The sequence below is a fragment of the Cavia porcellus genome, unplaced genomic scaffold (genome assembly GCF_034190915.1).
Source record: "Cavia porcellus strain 051 isolate PalLab524CR breed Dunkin Hartley unplaced genomic scaffold, mCavPor4.1 scaffold_1, whole genome shotgun sequence".
NCBI classification, from domain to species: Eukaryota; Metazoa; Chordata; class Mammalia; order Rodentia; family Caviidae; genus Cavia; species Cavia porcellus.
The window spans coordinates 176,880,145-176,900,821 of record NW_026947484.1 but is presented as its reverse complement, the minus strand read 5'-3'; the positions used below and the strand labels follow the sequence as shown (position 1 = coordinate 176,900,821).

Sequence of the window (20,677 nt, the reverse complement as noted above, 5' to 3'; positions counted from 1 at the left end):
GGAAGGAGAAGTGGACTCTGTTTCCAGGCAGAGGCCTTCAATGAAGTGATGGCAGAATGTAATGAGAGAGGAATTAGTATGAGGTTTTGAGGTGGTGATGTCTCTTATGGCCAACCACAGAAGTGGTATGCATGTGTCTAATAAACAGGTTGTGTAAGGGAAACAGCCGGTGACATTCATTTGTCTGGAGTTAAACAGACATTCCAAAAGAGAACCTACAGTAGAAATCAGCGTTCTAAGAGACTGCTTATCTGAACCTGTTAAATTCCTGATGCACTCATGAACAAAAGCTTTTCATAACAGGATAAGGAAGCTAGACAATCAATTCCATGTTTAAAGAGGCTTATTCGAGAAGTTAAAGATGGTTTATTTATGTAATTCATTCTGCAAATATTAATGAGGTCATAATAACAGTAGCCATCTTCTTAATCTGTAGCCATATTTTAATATTTCTAGGAGTGCATGGGAACATCTGTGTAAAAAGATCTTGTTTGCCAACTACCCTTTTTTGATGGAGCCACTGGAGGGCAGCATCTCACCACAACCAAAGGTTTTTGTTTTGTTTTGTTTAAATAATGATAAAAAGACTGTTTATGATAGGTGCTGCATCCTTATATTCTTATGGCTATATAGCATTCCATAGAGTACTTACTTCATAACAACCACTATATGTGCTCCACAGATACACAGACTGTTTGCATGTATTATAGAGGAATGTTAAACTGTCACCAGGAAACAATTTTTTGCCAGTTAGCTATGAAAGAAAGAAGAAGGAGGAGGAGGGAAAGGAGGAGGAGAAGGATGAGAGGCAGAAGGAGCAGGAGGAGAAGGAGAAGGAGAAAAGGAGAAGAAAAAAAAAGAAGCCTGTTGGTAGGAAAGAAGATAAGTTGATTCTCTACAGAAGATACATTTGCCTAGCTAGAAAACCCAAGATAGGTGAAAGAAAACAACTAAAAGAGTTCACTAAAGTGCCTGATAAAATCATTAATTGCTTTCTAACAGATATACTTTATTGAGAAATAAATGTATTTTGTAACTATATATTAGTTAATACCATATGATATTGTTGCAATAATAAGCAAAACAATAGGACATAATAGAAATAAACTTTAATGTAAGAATGTACTGAATGATATAAGCAGCATTTTTAATCAGTAGGAAAGGAAGGCTTTTTCCATGAATGATACTGGGACAAGTGCCAAAACACTTAGAAGTAATATTTTTCCTGCTTTTAAATACCAAAATGTACAAAAAGATTATATAAAATCTGAACTAAATGTAAGTAGTTATTTAATTATGGAAGAATTTTCTAAGTATAAAAGAAATGAAAGAAAACTTAAGTAAAAGGAAACATTAACAGAACTGGTTAGGTTTTAATGCATTTGTAGTTACTGATGTCTTTATATATACAGACAATATATATAAATAGAAATATATACAAAGGAAAGAATCATTTTACAGGAGAAAAGGAGCAGATGGCCAGTAAATACCTGTAATTTTAAAAACACAATTCAAAATGTATTTTTGTCTACTGGTTTAAATTTATTACAACATCATCAATAATATACTAATAATGATAAATAAAGCTGGTATTAACAACATATTCTGATACTACGCTAGTGGACATATTGCTAAAAGAAATACCAAATAATTCCATGTTTAGGAATATAATTTAATGAAATACTTGGAAATGAGAACATACGTTTTTGCTCTTAAACTGGGAAATGTGATACATACAAAGATTTAAAATTAGATGAGATTTTAAAATCACAGCATGTTTTGAGATATGTATAACCATAACTTTGTAATCCAGTATTTTAATGTTACACTAGATTGCTGTGTTATGATATTCATACATAGATACCAAAGTCATTACAACAATATATTATGAGCATGCTATGTAAATTATTTTGAGGCTTAGCAAATTTAACTTCCCCATTAAAATTCCAATTCACAAAAATTAATATAAAAGAGGAAAACTATTTTCTTAACATGGCAAGGCTTGGACTAAAGTAGGAAGACATCTTTAATAATATTAAGAATCCAATTTAAAAACTCACTGAAGTAAAAAATATACTAGTAAGAAATATTTCATGACAATTGAAATAACAAATGCCGTACCTTGGTTCTGCGCCTGAAGTGCTGGACAGTCTTCCAAGTAATTGTCAACTGTAAAGACTTCACTGTAGTCCTTGTGAATATATAAGCCTTCCTCTACTTCAGTTTGGGAGTTTGGGTTTGAACTTGGGACAATTTCTTCAAACTCACCATTAACCTGAATCTCCATTCCTGTAATTGTCTTTCTAGAACATTATAAAATCAAAGATTTTATCTACATCATATTATAAACTATTTTTAGTAATATAAAGTAATATATTTTAGTAATATAAAGTAATATATTTTTAGTATATGTTCATTGTGGTAAAAATTAATCTAATTCCAACAAACGCATAGCCTTTCCACTTGAGGTCAACACAAAAATTATACAAATTTCTCAATTATTTTTACATATTTAAAAACTAAAGTGGACTCACAGATATGGTAGTCTGTAACCTGCTCTTTTCTGCTGAACAATAAAGCATGGGCATGTTTATATATCATTGGAATGGATGAGCAGGATCCCTCCCTATTAATGCAGAAGGATGCACCTTTCCTTTGGATCCCAGTTTGGAACTTTTTTTTTTTTCCTTTTTGCTCTCTTAAACTTATCTATACTTACTTGTTTTCTGATTGATATAGGTATATCTGTCATTGTCTATATTATTATGGTATTGACATTACAAGAGATCTTCTAACAGATAAACACTTTTTATAATTTAGCTACACATTCTAATACAGCTTTTTGCTGATACCCTAAAATAGTTTAGCCCTAATAATTTCCTTGTGCAGATTGAAAGAACAAAAATTAATATAACTCACCGATACACATGGAGAAAAATATGAATATGCTGCATCTTAAACTCGTACATAGAAAAGTTTCTAAAAATTTTCATTCATTCTTAAAGCAATACAGGTATAAGAAGGAATTTTCTAACTCTCCCATTTCATGTTGTTCCTTAAGAGCACTGATTCATATGTGGATCTTTATAGATTTCAGAATTTAGTGCTTATAATATCTACTGTCTTTTAAGCAAATGTTTCTGACACAGTCAGCATTTTGTAATAATATTTATTACTATTACTCGGAGAAAAGATTCTGTTTCCTTCGAATGATCTAAAAAAGTCAGTGTTTTTGACTCTCTTTTTATCTCCCTTTCTAATGTTATTCATTCTCTTTTCATTGGTGCCTCCTCCTTTGCTAAACCCATAAATATGGTATTTCTGAAGTTTCAAAGTCTAGATAACCCTCACTTTCTTTCGCTATCATTTTTTATGGGCAGTTTCACCCACTGCCATTTGTTAACTCCATAAGAAAACTATTTATTTACTATCTACAGTGTGTTGATACTATTCTAGGTGCTGAAAATGGACTGGTATAGAAAACAAAGTTCATGCTCTAACAAACATGTTAGAGTTTTACCTGTTAAAGAGAGGCTAGAATAAAGAAATAACCACATAAGATTGAAAAACTGTTAATTATGAAATGAAACAAAATATTTGGATATCAAGTAAGGGCCAGATAGTTGGTAGGAGGTAGGCTGATTCATTTACTTATCTATTTTACAGTACTGGTGATCAAACCCAGGGCTTTTGCACTGAGCTATAGTCCAAGCTTTTTTTTTTTTCTTTTCCTGAGACAAGGTTTCATAAAGGTGTTAAGTTGTCTAGGCTGGGGGGCTGGGGATTTAGCTCAGCGGCATAAGCTCCTGCCTTGCAAGCAGGCAGTCGTGAGTTCGATCCCTGGTACCGATAAAAACGAAAAAAGACAAAAAAAAAAAAAAAAAAAAAAAAGTTGTCTAGGCTGGGCTTGAACATGTGATCCTCTTACCTCAGCCTCCCAGAGTGCTGTGATTATAGGCAGGTACCCACACGTTTGGCTTACGTGGGTATTTTGGAAAGTGTAGTAAAGAGTCGATACTTCTGTAGCTACCTGAATAATGGTTGGAAGTGAACTACACAAGCCTTAAAAGAGAAAATAAGCTTTTCATACTCTTAAGAAAAACAAAGTTCAGGGTAAGAAGAACAAAGGAAGTTTAGATAGGTCAGTAGAGAACAAATCATTGTAGACCTTGTAAGCCTTGTTAAGCACTTCAGCTTTTACTGTTCATGCACTGAGACGTTGTTGGTGGGTTATAAAAAGCATTTCATGATCTGATTCATTCTTTAGAAGAGCCATAGGCAAACAAATGAGCCAGTTTATCTGACTCCAGAGTTTAAAAAATAAGTCACAGGCAAACTCTTGGAAGAAAATAAAGGACTAATTCATTGTGACTTTGGGTTATGTAAAGAGTTCTTAGAAATGACACTAAAAGCATAAGTAACAAAAGTAAAAATAGATAAACTGAATTATATCAAACTTTAAACAAAATTACATTTCAAAGGATACTATCAAAAAGGTAAAAAGAAGCCAGGTATGGTGGCATTTAAGAGGTTGAGGCAGGAAGATCACTGAGAATTCAAGGCCAGCCTCAACTACATAGCAAGACTCAGTCTGAATGACAAAAGAAGAGTAAAAAGATAATCCACTGGAGAAAATATCTGCAATATATCTAATTTCCATGTATCTAATAAAGCCTTATATTGGGCATATATAAGATATGTATGCATGTATGCATGTATATATCTATGTATTTATTGAAAAGATCTCACTGTGTAGTTCATGCTTGCCTCAAACTATCTGTAATCCTTCTGTAGGCCTTCTGAGTTCTGGGATTACAGGTATGTGCCACGATATCTGGCAAAGAACACTTAAAATCCTAACAACAAGATAGTTTAAAAAATGAGCAAAGATTTACATAGCCATTTCTCCAAAGATTTACTAGTAGTCCATAAGTGCATGAAAATGCTCAAAATGATTAGCCATCAGGGAGATGAAAATCAAAACTACAATGAGAGGGCTGGGGATTTAGCTCAGCGACATTAGAGCCTGCCTCGCAAGCGCAAGGTCGAGTTCAATCCCTGTACTACAAAAAAAAAAAAAAAACTACAATGAGATAAACTGAGGCACTAACTTAGACAGCCATTACTAAAAAAAAACTAAGTGATAATTATTTAAAGAATACAAATAAGTTGTAACCTTTACACCCTGCTAACGGGAATGAAAATGTATAGCAATGCCTCAAACAGTTAAACAGAGTTGCTATATGACCCAGTAATTCCAATTCTAGATGGGTAACTGCTTACACAAAAACTCGACACAGACATTCACAGCAGCATTATTAGCCTTTCACAGATCACTCTTTGGTTTGAGCCATACATATCATAGCAAACCTTTACTGCATGCTAACTGTATGTTCCTACTTCTAGCCCTTTAGGAAATTTTTTCTGCCCTAAATACTTATTCTTAAGTTAGTTTCTCCTCCAGAGCTCAACCCAAGCTCCATTCTACTTTTTATGAAGATGGTCTCTTCTACTTATAAATACACAGCCCTACCAATCAAACTCATATGGTAGACAGAGACCTTAGAAATCATCTTATATTTGGATCAGCAGCATTGGTAGTACTTATGAGTACATTAAAAATGCAGACTCTAAGACCCCAAAACAGACTGACTGAATCAGAATCTGTATTTTAATTAGACTCTCAGCTGATTCATGTATACAGTAAAGTTTAAGAAGCACTGGTCCATGATCGTACCAACAGAGTCAGAGAATAAAGCGACTAGTCAAGTAATTAGCAATTGACTTTTTAAAATCGAGTTGAAATCCACATCTTTTAATTCATAATGCAAAGTACTTTTCACTAAACCATTCCTCACTTTTCAAGAGTTTAATCAGGAATAGATTTTTTTTTTTTTACATATCTTGCCATGTTGCCCAGATTGGTCATGAAATCACAATCCTCCCACCTCAACCTCCCTAGTACCTGAGGTCACAGCTATACTCCACACCACCTAGCTGACAGATCATCTTATTGGTCTTATGTCTTATAATAGATCTTATGTTGGTCATCTTATACTCTTCTAATTTCTACATTGTTATTTTTTCTATGTCTATTTATTATCTTTCTAACCCAACTTGTATATTTCTAGATGAGAGAAACTATATATTGGGCTTTATTGTTTACAGAGTCTAAACACATTTCAAAATTTTTTAAAAATTTCAAACAAGGAAAACTTAAATTACTAAAACTTGAAAATATATCTGCTTTTTTTTTGTACTGGGACTCAAACTCACAAAAACTGTGCTTGCAAGGCAGGTGCTGTGCTGCTGAATTACATCCCTGGCCCAAAAAATGTGAATAATAATGAAATTTTTACTGGATGGATTAACACTCTGCAAGAAGTACAGCAATAAATTATTTATATTTGCCCTGAAATCTCTAATTTATTCCTACATTAACAATGTCACACAAGTTAGATGTGCTTCCTCATATCGTATGTTCTGTATGCTTATTATTGCCATTGTATTCTGCATATCATTTTATAATTATTTATTAATGAATTACTCTTCTGTTTTCTTGTGTGTTTGATGGCAAAGTCTCTGTCATATTTGATTTTGTATCCTATATATAAAACATAAATATGCAAATATTTGAATAATGACTAAACTAACAATAAAATTTTCACAAAATACACTAGAAAATAGCTTTAAATCTGCATTTATACTATAGAAAAAAGACTGATATTAAAATATTTTTGATAAGCACTCCCTATTGTTTTATTTATTGATTAAAAGTATAATAATGTATTTGTTCTATTTCAGAACAAATAATAACATATTTTGCCCTATCACAAATGCACAGGGAATAAAATCTGATAAATGAGAGAAAAATCCAGAGAGGATATAAATTACTTCTAATTAATCTCTCCTTTGTGGTTCAAATTAGGCCTTTTATTTTCAGGCAAAAGAAGGAAATGCATAAGAAGATAAAGGAAGGGATTTTTCTCTTTTCAGGTGCCTGTGGTACTTACTGTTTATTTCCTTCTAGACATAAAGGAAAATCTGAGGTTAAGGATACATCCTTCTCAAGGAAATCCTCCACAAAGGAAGTTGCTTTCAACTGATCTGATACTAGGGTATCTGTCATTCGTGGAACAGAAACAGCTGAGGCTGGAAAGGAGAATGACAAACATTAGCTCTAAATGCTCTTTTGCTAGGCTTGGTGGCACATGACTGTAATACCGGCACGGAAGCAAGAGGATTGTTACAGGTTGAGGCCCACCTGACCTTCATAGTGAATTCAAGGCCAACCTGCACTATGTACTAGGACCTTGTCTCAAAAAAAGAACATCAGCAAAAAAAAAAAAAAAAGTTTTTTGTCCTTTTGAGACAAGTTCTTCCTATGCAGCTCAGGCTGGCCTTAAGCTTACTTTATAACCCAAACTGGTCTTGAACTCCCAAGGATCCTCCTGCCACAGCCTTCCAAGTACTGGCATTATAGCATGCACCACCATGCCCACCTCCTCCAAATTTTTAAAAATAAATAAAAATTTCTTTTATACTTAATAGAAAGAAGCTGAACTTTCACCTTTCACTTTTGTGTGCTAACTTTATCACAAATAAAGATGTGACCAAAATCCAGTGAATATTTACATTTAAAAATATTCATTACAGTAAATGACACATTGCCAATTAATTACCCTTAAAATATTTCCCTTCATTTTAAACACATTTGATCCATCATTCTTGTTATCTTCTAAAGCAGTTCTAGAAGTCCTCTTTAGTGAGCAGCTTCAGTTGTGCTGTTGTGGTTGCCTCAGTGTCATGAAATGATTCCAAATGCTTACCTTTTATGGTAATTTTGACTTTAAATAACAGCCAGAAATCACAGGCTGCAGCTGCCCCAGGGGAAGAACCACCAGCATCTCCTGAGACCTGCACCATGTTGGAACTTAGGGCACTGGGAAACCAAGCAACCAGCTCACCTCCCTGGTAAGCAGCTGTGATGTGGCAGGCTGCAGCCTCTCCAAGGGGAGAACCACCAGTGTCTCCTGAGATCTGTGCCACGTTGGAACTTATGGCGCTAGGAAACCAAGCAACCAGCCTGCCTCCCTGTTAAGCAATAGTGAGCCTAGGTACACAGGCTGAAAGTAAAACATCCCACTTCCCCTGTCCCCCATTAGCAAATGGGAACCAGAGATCTCTTGGGAGGTTGACCATATGCAATATAGCAAATAAGGGAGATTTCCTTTTTCCATCTCTTTGAAGGCAAATATTTTTACTACTATTTTGCTTTATTCTGATTAATGGTACTGCTCTATTCAATATTCTGCTTTGATAAGTTCTATAATGTTCTGTATTTCATTTTATTTTGCTATACATGATTGAAAGAACAACTATTGTGAAGATAACAAGATATACTGTGATACCTATTTCTGTTATCCCAGTAACCTGCTGTGAAGCTCTGTACCAATTTCACTATACTGTGTCAATTGGCTTTGTTCTGTTGTATTTTACTACCTTCAAAATAGTAAAAAAAGATTTAAAAAAGAGCCAGAAATCACATAATGTCAGATTCTATCAATAATGCATATGAAGACACGTGATGTTTTTCTTTTTTCTCCCAAATTATTTATTTTTTAAAATTTTAGTTTATTAATACACATATATAGTACATAACCCTTACATTCTATGTGGAAAGTTGGTACATGTACATATCTTAATTTCTTTCTTTATCCCTTTTTATTCATTCCCTCTCCCCTCCACTCATCCCTTGATCCCCCCTTTTTTTGTTCTGTGAATGTTTGCAATGTTTTTCATTGGATGGCACTAGGGAGCACCATTTGCCATATTTTGAGTATATCTCTTAAAGATACCCATGAAAGAAGACTTCTACAATGACTTCAGAAACTGCCAAGAATGCTAGCCTAAGTGTGTTTAAAGTAAGATGGAATGTTCTGAAAGGGACTGATGTCAATATGTCATTTATTTTTAATACTTCTTAAAAATTTAAATATTCAGCATGTACTTTGAAAACATCTTCTAATTTTTCCAAAGTGATACCTAATTCCAAATACCTAATTCCATCATTATCATTTTTATAACCTGCTACCAACAAAACTTTATAGTCAGGACATTTCCTGAAACATACTCTCTTTTCTTTTCTGAATTCTGTTTTGCTTAGCTGGCACTATCATCCCATGGACCATTTTCTTAAAGGTCTATGATACTGTCTATAGCACTCTCTAATTTAGTCATATACACATCTATATTTAAATTTGTATGCATCTATAGCTTGCCTCCCAAATTAGACCACTGGTTCTTTAAAGAGATCAATCATGTCAAATACTAGTGTTAGCATATGCAACTGAGTATTCTATTACCTATATTCTACTATTAATATTATTGCTTACTAGTTTTGTTGTGTTAAATCAATCTCTTAACATCAGTCTGTGCCTCACTGAAAAAATATAGAAGTTTAGTAGTTAAGAATACAGGTTCTGGAATCACTCTGCCTAGATTTTAATTCTTGTAGTACTGCTTATTAACTTCATGATCTCAGGTAAATCTCACAATCTCTTTGTACGTTGTGTACAAATTAGGAATGAAGATGGCTATTTGACACTCTTATAGTAAAGATTATGTTATAAGACATATAAATTATTTAGAGCAGTTGCTGACATATTGTAAATTCTCAGTAAGTTTTGGCTATCATTATTATTTTTAAAAAGAAATAAAAGAAGAAACGATAAACCCTTTTCCACTCTGTACTTTTAAAGCAACAGTATGATAAACACTATTCTGTATTTTTAAGCTGATACCTAATATCCATCAACTCTTCAGTTTTCATAACATTTGTCACTCTATCTCATGTTAACACATCCTTTCGTATACAGTGTAGGCTCCATAAAGTCTCATAATTACAGTCTCACAAAAACTCTTGCTTCTCTTGCTGCTCTTACCCTTATATTAATTTATGGAAACCCCTACTCAACTTTCTGTGTATGTACTTTGTAACAGCTGAATATTATTGAAAAATTATTCTATTATGCTGCAGGAATTAACTTCAGATTATAATCACAAATTCCAAATGGATATTGGATATTCCAAATATCCAATACCAACAGATGAAATAGTACATCTTACAATAAGAGTGGCTTTCTTGCTCTTTAAGATAGCTATTTTGCAATTTCTCCTCCAATTCTTAATATTTATTTCTCCTGTCCCCTTTCTATGACTTTGCTTTCACATGCAAAATTGATACAAATAAAGAAGAACTACTTCATTTTCTACCATCAATTTTACCAACCTACTGGCATAAGTACCTACAAACTCAATCCTCCCATGTATACAAGAGAAGCAACGTTCTGGTGCCTATTAAATACCAGCTTACCTAGCTATATTGTTGCTCCTATCTTTTTTTACTTCCTGCTTCATCACATTCTTTTTTCAAGTTTATTTCCACTGGCAAAAGTAAAATAAAATAACAAACTCACTATGTATTTCATGATGGCCTTAAACTTACTTTGTAACCCAGGCTGGCCTCAAACTCGAGATAATCCTCCTACCTCAGTCTCCTGAGTGCTGGGATTACAGGCATATACTACCACACAGCTAAAAAATTTTAGTTTCTTGTCGTATTTTTTAAAAAACAATGTTTAAAACAAAAACCAAACATAACTCTCTTCACCTCATTCTCCCCTTAGCCAGTGTTTTGTTTAAAAATTTTCCCTCACTAAAAAAATTTCTTGTGGCCATGGATGTAGCTCAGCAGCACAAGTGCCTGCCTGGAAAGCACAAGGTTGTAAATTGAGGTTGTGAGTTCAATCCCTGGTACCAATAAATAAATGCATAAAATAAAATAAAATAATATCTTTGTTATCCAAGCTCATCATCTTACTTTCCCACTTCTCAAACTTTTCTGAACATACTCCAGTCATATTTCAGTATACTCCAATCCCAATCCAATCATGTCCTAATCATATTAATAACCATTATTTCAGGGAAATAACTCTTGTCAAGGTTACTGATGATTTACTTTAGCAAAGTTAATGGTCAACTTACTATTCTCATCTTACTTGATCTTTCAGTAGGAGCCAAGATTTTTATTTCTTCCTTCTTTTGAAGCACTTTCTCCTTTAGAATTTTACACCACCACTCTCATCTGGTTTTCCTATGTTACTTCTTAATTGATTCCCTTCTACATGAAATTTCTAACTACTGGAGTGATCCAGGGGTCTGTCTTATTCTCTGTGCTCTATCTATACTCTATAAAACTACACTATGCTATTGGTGACGTCCCTCAGTTTCATGAGGAAATCTATATACTGTGAATTCTCTGTATGGAGAATTCCAATTTGAAACTTTAGCTTGTGAAACAGATTGATTGTACAACGTTACCAACAGAGTGTGGTGAGATCTCCACACAAGTTACATGAAGTGAACTTATTGTACTTAAAATAAATGAAAAAAAAAAAACCCAGATGATAAAGGACAACAGCAGTCTAGAATTCAATGTAGTCTCCCAAGGCTCAGGAAAGTTGCTCGAGGATGGACAGAATCTTGGAATCATCATGTGTTCCACTTGCACAGCACCTGAGGAACCTCAGAAAAACAGCCTATCCTGGGTTTTAAAAACTCAAGTTAGAACTTGCTAGGAAAAAGCATAGAAACACATTCTATCTTGGGTGGGATTGGAACAGAGCCTGGACTGTTACAGCAGTTCCCTATTTATTACAGGATGTTACATTTCCCAGCACATTTTAGCTATTCTGAACTACAAGTGAGAAAGAAAGCAAACTGGATTGGGCAAAGAACTATTATGCACAGCTGCGCTGAAGATTAACCTAATCACTTCTCTTCTTAAAGCCTTCATTTAGATGCCTAATAAGTGAGGCAAGCCAGAGCTATTGACTCAGGACAAAAACTGGCTTCTCCAAGAGCCTTTACCTATCTTAGGAAATGAAACCTTTATCTACTTGGTAAGATGAGTCAAAAATATAGAATAAATTATTTATGTTTTTAAACTCCCTTGCTTCTAAAATAATCTCAATTTTAAGTACTTCTCGCAGCTCTAGTACTATAACTCTAGGGGAAGTTAGAGTTTTTTGTCTAGTGACTACATTCATTCTGTAGTCTAGATTCTGGAGCACTATAATAGCTTCCTTATTGATTTTCCTGACTCTACTCTTGACTCCCACCCCCTCCTTTCCATCCCCCAGAAAATCAGATTTTTTTCTTTGTTTCCTCCCTAGTTCCTTTCTCTCTTTGCAGTACTAGGATTGAACCCAGAGCCTTAAATTGCATTACCTCCACAGCCCTGCCCCCTTTCTAAAAATTTTGAGACAGGGTCTAAATAAGTTGCCCAGACTGGGCTCAAATTTGCAATCTTTTTGCCTCAGCCTCCCAGGATGCTGGGATTACAGACATGCAGAACAATTCCTGGCTCCTCAACTATATTTTGAAAGTATGATGCATATTATGTTATTTCTTTCATAAAAGGGAGTGGCTTCTTAAAAGTGTCCAGTGTTTTCCCATATCAACAACTGTCTTAGTCATTTTTAATTACTATATCAATATGCCATAGACTTAAGTGACTCAAAACAAATAAATAAATAATTATTTTTCTTAGCTCTGGAGGCTGAGAAGTCTAAGATAAGGTACCAACGGATCCAGTGTCTAGTTGAGTATGCCCTCCCGAGTTCACAGGTGACCATCTTCTCTTTGTGTTCTCAAATAGTGGAAAGGACAGTGAAGATTCTGTGGGTCTCTTGAGTAATGGCATTAATCTCCCATGACCTAATGACTTTCCAAATGTTTCACCTCACAATGCCATTACATAGGAGATTAGGTTTCCAACATATGAATGAGCTTTTTTTTTTTTACAACACTCAATCTATTGTAGCCATAATACAAATAAGCAAGTAAATTTCATATTATGGTAGAATTATAGCTTCATATGTTTTAAAAACTGCTTACATCTAGGATCTCCCTTTGCCAGTTACAATAGCTTAGTTTTCTGGTCCTTGAACATATCAAGCTCATTACTGAGTCAGGCATTCTGCATTTGCTTGAAAGGAATTTCCTCTGTATTTTTGCATAGTTATTGCTTCTTAAAACTCGAGTCTCAACTCAAATGTCTACTTCACAGAATAGCTTCTCTAACTATCTTAGGAGGTAGCAGTCCTTATTCCTGAAATTTCATATCATATTATATTATTGTGTTCTCCATGGTTGTAAATATGAGATATTAGTTTACATTTAAAATATAGTTTATATTTAATAGTTTTATTGCTATGTCTTCTTTACTAATCTGAGAAACCACTGAGGGTGGGGAGCTGTTTCTTTCTTATTAGTAATTCTGTCCTTACTACCTATAACAGTATTTGTTACATAATATATATCAAATAAATATTAATAAACGTCATAGCCCTTCCAAGGAGATTACTCTTTCCTAGTCTACCTCTACAAACAAAAATGATATTTTATACAAACATACTTAAAAGTAATTTTATATTCAGTATATTACAACTTTAAGCAGCTCTCAGATAGATGAAAATATTATGATAAATGTTTATAATGTTAGCACATTTTTAAGACTTCATAATCTTTTCATTTTTTGTGTGTCTAGATCTAGTGTGAACTTTCCAATCCTTTAGTCACCTAAATTCTGCAATAAAAATACCAATTTGTAAATTTCTTAGAATTGTGGTATGAATAAATGCAATAAGTCTTTAATTTAAAAAGCACTGTATTGGACTTCTGGGAGAACATGGCAGACAGATAACAGCAGCTATGGAGGCTCTCTGAGATACCCAGGTTAAAATCCAAGAATGGTGTGGTGTGAGGAGTCCTAAGCAAGAGGAGATAGATATACCCTGTTGACTCAGGAACAAACTAAGCTGAGAGAAACCAACTGGAAATGCAATCCTGGTGCTATAACAGGAACAGATAAAACCTCAGTGTGGAAGATGGAACCCGCGCCACTGGAACCTGCAATTTGAATTTCCTGCCGCCACTGCTGCATCTGAATTGGCACAGCAGGGAGAAAGACGCGCAAAAGCTCTGAGAGCAGCAACTGGCGAATGGAATTGAGAGCAGGACTGGCGGGGAGCCCTGCATCGACCTGTGGTGAGTGAGAGGAAGGGGACTGTTTCATAGACTAGGAGGCTCCAACAGAGGACATTCTGGGACTGGGTAGACTAGCTGGAACAGGACGCTCCAGTGACTTTAGTCGCATATTCCCTTCTCAAGCGGGATTGGTGGGGAGCGCTTGGCCTGGGTGATGCCACAGACTAAGATCCAGTAGGCTAGCTCAAACCAGGTCCTAGCACCTGGAGGTGCACCCTAGCAGTGAAGCCTTCAGTAGGTTGACCTGGAGGGGCGGGCCCAGCAGAGGCTGCCCAGGTCTGTGTCTCCCTAGTACACTGCAGTGGGTGTACACCCAGGCATATAATAATCAAAATTCCAGAAATCCAATATAAGTGGCAGATTCAAACAAACTGTAACCGACAAAGGAAAAAAAAAAACTGGGCCTCCTATATACACTTGTATGGAAAAAACAAAAAGTATGGGAAGAGGGAGCAACAAGAAAGGGTCCTCAATCCCCAATCCTGAGAACACTGATCCAGGAAAGGGAAACACAAAGGAGAATGAGGACCAAAAACATGCAATATCAGGCACGGCATCAATAGACATAAAGAGATATCTCCAGAGCCTCATAGATGAGTTCAAAAGTGAAGTATTTAACGAAATAAAGCAAGATATAAGTAGAATAGATTGGTGGGGAGTGCCTGGCCTACGTGACGGCGCTGAGGATAGATTATCTGAATTGGAGGGCAGACTTGTAATATGGGAGCATGAAATGAAACACTTCTTAAAAATAACAAGAAAACAAACAGCAATAATACAAAGGCTAGAAGATGATAAGAGGATCTATAACCTAAGAATTAAGAACATAAGTGACGAAGTAGGGACACAAACAAATGGACTACAAAAGCTATTCACAGAAATAATCCAAGAGAATTTCCCTAATTTAGCAAAAGGTAAAGATACCTAACCAGGCATGATGGTGCATGCCTGTAATCCCAGCACTTGGGAGGCTGAGGCAGGAGGATCACTGTAAATTCTAGGCCAGTCTGGACTATCTACTGAGCTCAAAGCCAGCCTAAACTATAAAGCAAGACTCTGTCACAAACAAAAGAAAGCAAACAAACAAAAAAGAATCAGAGAGTTGTGTGGTCAGAGTTGGTAAATGAGTACTTTTTTCTAAGCTCAGATAGAAAAGGTGATCATGGCATTAGATTACTTGGGTGCCTTGTGTCATGCTTATGTTGGAGTCACTAATATGCATGCTGAGGTACAGAAGTAGCAGATGGAAGCTCCCCACCTCATCATGGGTACTGGGATGTTTGATATGCTTAACTTGATATACTTGTCTCCCAAATACATCAAGATGTGTGTGTTAGACAAAGCTTATGAAATGCTGAGCCATAGATTAAAGGACCAGATTCTCAACATATTCCAAAAGCTCAACAGCAAGACACAGATGGTTTTGTTATTAGCTACAATGCCTTCTGGTGTGTTAAAGGTAACCAGGAAATGTGTAAGGGATTCCTTTTGGATTCTTGTCAAGAAGGAAGAGTTGAGCCTCAAGGGTATGCACCAATCTACATTAACGGGGAATGACAGGGAATGTGTAAGGGATTCCTTTTGGATTCTTGTCAAGAAGGAAGAGTTGAGCCTCAAGGGTATGCACCAATCTACATTAACGGGGAATGACAGGAATGAAAGCTGGACATACTGTACAACTTGTGTGAAATCTTGACCATCATCCAGGCAGTCATCTTCATTGACAGCCCAAGTAAGGCTTATTGGATCACTAAGAAGATGCACGCCAGAGGCTTCACTGTCCCTGCCATGCATGGAGACGCAGACTAAATTGCATGAGATGGGATCATGAGGAAGTTCTTGTCTGGTTCCAGCAAAGTATTTATTACCACTGGCTAGAGATACTGCTGTGTGGCAGGTTTCTTTAATCATCAGTTCTGACCTTCCCACAAACAGGGAAAACTGAACATGGATAAACAGTTGGTCATGATGTACCTTTTGGGCATAAGGCTACTAACAAGGTGACAAAAGAAGACATGAGGACTCTTCGAGACATCGAGACTTTAACACCTCTACATTGAGACGCTCCTCAATGACATTGATCTCATCTGAGAGGGTGTGTCCTGCTGCCTAGCCCCACCAGAGTTTAATTTGGGGGGATAAGGAGGAGGATAAACATCTTTTTCTTCTTTGAATAAATGTCACTTTTTGAAGCAAAAAAATCCCAAACCCAGACACGTATTTTTGAGAAATAAAAACAAAACGTACCTTTTGTCTGTGACCTTCTACATTTATTGTCAGTAACTCCTGTATAATTTTCATCTTCATAGAAACATGAAGGCATTCGAAGCAATAATGCATCTTGGTAAAACTTTTTTCTAACTACATTCTGTATGAGAAAGTAAGATTATAGAGTCTTTTAGCATATATTGTTTATTGATTTCCAGAACATTAAAAATCTCTATTTTTTGAAATTACAGAATTTTTCTTTGAAAGCAGTAGATGCTTGTTACAAAACATCTAAGACAAACATATATAATTGAGAAAATCATGTTTCCTAGCAATTATTAGTAATAGTTTGATATATTATTCTACAGATTTTTCTCTAAATTATATTTAAATATGTGTGTTCAGCCAAAAACAAAAACAAAAAACAAACAAACAAAAATGAGATTACATCATTAACATATTGCTATGGTTTGTGTGTAGATGTCTCGCCAAAGTCTCAGGGATTTAATGGGGCTTTTCAGAGATGGCTGGATCGAGAGTGTGTGATACTGAGATTAAGAATGCGTGATGACTAAATTGGGTTAGTATAATTCTCAGTGTGATGGAAGGCCCCCCCTAGGTGTGAGTGACACCACCCCGAAGACTTGTAGTATAGATAAATAAAAGGGAAAGGGAAGCTGTCTACTGTCTCCTGCCTGCCCTGCCATGGACAGTTCCTACCCTGTAATGCCCCTCTGGCATACCACTATGCCTTAGAACCAGATGACTATGGACTGAAACCTCTACAAACTGTGAATTGAAATAAACCTTTCCTTCTTTAACTTGTGGGTGTCAGGCATTTTGTCTCAGCAAAAAGAAAAGTAACTAAGACATGTATCATTTAACACTGTGGTTTTTCCACTAACCAGTATATTATGGTTTATGTCCAGATGTCCCCCAAAGCCTCATGTAATCACAGAGTTTTTTGGAGGTGGCTGAATCTAGAGGGTATGTTCGACTCATAGTACATTGCTGGGACTAAGGGTGCTGGGACTAAGGGTGCTGGGATTAAGGTGATTGTTGAATCAGTCCATTGTTTAGATGGCCACCACTCTAATCCAATAGACTGGATGCAATATAAGAGACAGAAAGGGACCTTGCCTTGAGCTTTCTCATTGCTTTTGCTGTCTTCCTCTGTCATGAACTTTGCCCCTCTATGTGCTCCTCTGCTTTGGAGCCAGTGATTATGGACTGAAACCTTTACAAACTATGAACTAAAAACCTTTCCTCCTTTGACTTTGGGTGTTGAGTTTTTTGTTAATTTTTGTTTTCTATTCCTTTCCACTATTTTACTTGCTACAACCAGAAAATATGTTTCTAATTTTTAAAAAATATATCTAATGAAGAAAACTGTTTCTTTAAAGTTATGGAAAATCAGTTAAATAAATTAGTGAAAGTTGTAATTTAGCTTCCCTTTTACTTTCTAACATTAACTTCCATTACTTTACCTTTTTTTATTCCCTAAGTAGACAAATCCCTTCTCAACTCCCCAATTCCTAAACATTTAGTGGTCATTCCTTTATCAACAGCACTATCTACAGTGTTTCTCTAAAAATGCCCTTTTTTTCTCTAGCTCTCAAAATTCTACTCATCTTTCAAGCAAGCACATCTTACACAGAACCTCCTCTAGCCTTCCCCTAGTGACTCTAACTTTTCACAGAGTTCATTGTTTTACATATTTGGGCAAATGCCAGTTGCTTGAATTTTTTCTCAAGTGTTTTATGTTCCTTGAAATTTTATAACATATTAATTAAGACAAAATCATTATCCAAGAATAAGTGCAAGAAGACTAAGATAATTTACATAAAATGAGGAGCAAAGATTCATAGGAAATAAGAAAGAAAGCTTGATTAGCATTTTAACTAAAAAATAATAAAATTATAAAAGATGAGTTTTGGGTTTTTTATTTGTTGTTTGGTTTGTTTTGGTGTTTTGTTTTGTTTTGTAGTTCTAACTGGCCTTGAACTCACTATGTATCCCAGGCTGGCCTCAAACTTGAGGCAATCCTCCTACCTCAGCCTCCTGAGTGCTAGGATTTACAGGCATGCACCACCATGCCAGCAAGATAAGCTTTTTATCAAATAAAAATGTTATAATTAGCTTATAATTATAACTGATTTTTTGTCATAATTTTTACAAAACTGTATGATATGATAATATATATCTTAGTCAGTACTCGACCTTTGATCAAAAGATTTTTAGAAAATAGTTGAGGAGTTAAGATGTCTCTGATTGCTTTCTATGTTCAAACTGTTCCCTTCCCCTTGTTTGTTAATTGATCTAATTTTGTAAAATCTCCATTTAATAATAGCCTGATTTCTTATCTGTATGATTCAATACTGTTTTCATAGTTTACAAAGTGCTGCATCTTTTGCAAGATTTGCCATTGGATCACAGAAGAAATCAGGAAAAAAATTTTAAAAGTTTCTAGCATCAAATGGCAATGGAAATACACCTGCAAAAATCAACTGGACACAAAAAAACCGGTCTGAGAAGGAAGCTTATAGCTATAAATCTACACAAAAAGAGTAGAGTGATCCCAAATAAATAACCTAATAATGCAGCTCAAGGTCCTAGAAAAACATGAACATTCCAAATCTGAAACTAAGAAAAGGAAAGAAATCATAAAGTTTGGAGTAGAAATTAATGAAACTAAGACTTTAAAGAACTATAAAGGATCAATAAATCAAAGACTTGATTCTTCAAAAGAATGAGAAACTCAAAAATTAACTTGTCAAGGTCATATGAGGATGGAGGTAGAGGAGAGGTAGTACAGAGGAAGGAGAAGTAAAAAGGATCAAGATGTAATATGTTTGTATACCAATGCCCCATGATGAATGCACTTACTATGTATTACAAATATGTACTAATAAAAGTGAAAATAAAGATTTTCTGTTGTTTAGTATCATATTTCATTATATCATGGAATATAGTACACCAGTAAGAAACTAAAATACCATGGGCAAGGATAAAAGTTTCATGAGACATAAATATACTGTGCTTTGCCAAGTGATCAAAATATTCATAAATGTATCATAATAACTTCTTATTCCTTAACAGCAATACTTTACCACATATAGTCTATTGCATATCTTATACATTTGCCTCCCTTGATTATGAGGGAATAATAAAACCTAAAGGTGCCTGTCTTCCTTATTTCTTATAAAATGTTTTTTGTTTGTTTTTCTGAACAGAGTCTCACTATGTAGTCCAGGCTGGCCTTGAACACACTATCAGCTCAGGCTGGTCTTGAATTCATAGCCTCCTTCTGTCTCAGTCTCTTGAGTGCTGGGATTATTGGTAGGTGTGTGTTTGTGACCATGCCCAGCCATTTCCTGTAAAATGTAATGCAGTTTTAGTTTTACTAAAGTAGATTTTTGTCCTGTAGATGTGGTCAATGTTACAAAGATAATGGAAAATTAACTTGCCAAGATCATAAGCAATGAACTCCTGCATGACAACTATTTCAGTACATTTCTCAACAATGTGCTTAGGTTTGAATATAACCTCCAATATATGTACAAGCTCTTTAACTTCTATGAAAAGTTACTTACTAACCTGTAAAACTGGAAAATCTGTAGATTAATAATCCATCAGAACAAAGTATCTGACCCAACATAAATGGCCAATACGTGTTTTTACTGTTATAATGAAGTTAAAGATTACTTTTCCCCAATTCCTTTCAAGAAAGATTTTTTTTTAGTGTTAATAAAAAACTTGAAACTTATCAAGTTTTATGTTTTTTCTTCTGATAGCTTTACATTCATTTTCACTGTTTAATTATTATAATAATTTCCTTCCAAAAGTAGAATTTTTAAGGTAAATTAAAAATGGAAAGTAATTTTAAATTAATCTGAAAGTAATTACAGTGAAAATTAACCTAAAGATTACTGCAAATTATCATATACCATATGCAAATAATACTTAGAATATAATAATTAGTAAGTACATAGTAGGTCGATCATAGTGTACCTCATACAAATAGTCTTTTGCACAGTATTTGAATGCTGAAAACATCTTACTTCTTTGAAAGTGGTACAAATTTCAACACCTGAAAACGTAAGAATTAAATGTTGGTAAAATAGCAAAACCAAGAGTATAAAATCTCTCATAATCACAAAACTTCTGTTCACTCATTTTTTTATAAAGGTTCTAAATATTAAAAGTTACATATACAGTAACATTTATTGCGGTGATTTTCAAATCTAATTGAGGATGAGTATTGTTATAAAATTGTACATTTTTCTATTGTTTAATCAGTATAAATGTTAGTTGGTAGTTTGAAATATATTTAATGTGATCACTTTGTGGCAAAATA

At 34.8% G+C, this 20,677-nt stretch overlaps 1 protein-coding gene and 1 pseudogene across 1 annotated transcript in view; one reads left to right on the top strand and one right to left on the bottom strand.

The window, feature by feature from the left end:
• The window catches only part of Shoc1 (shortage in chiasmata 1), an 85,053-nt gene extending 64,677 nt beyond the window's left edge, over positions 1-20,376 (bottom strand). Inside the window, exons 1-4 of the mRNA XM_063254241.1 lie at positions 20,332-20,376; positions 16,360-16,480; positions 7,061-7,152; positions 2,122-2,299 (exon numbers count right to left, since the gene is read on the bottom strand). Of these exons, the coding sequence (XP_063110311.1) occupies positions 2,122-2,299; positions 7,061-7,152; positions 16,360-16,480; positions 20,332-20,376 (436 nt within the window). The remainder of the gene's footprint in view (positions 1-2,121; positions 2,300-7,060; positions 7,153-16,359; positions 16,481-20,331) is intronic.
• LOC100716423 (eukaryotic initiation factor 4A-I-like) lies at positions 11,466-16,057 on the top strand (annotated as a pseudogene).
• Positions 20,377-20,677: the final 301 nt, after the last annotated feature.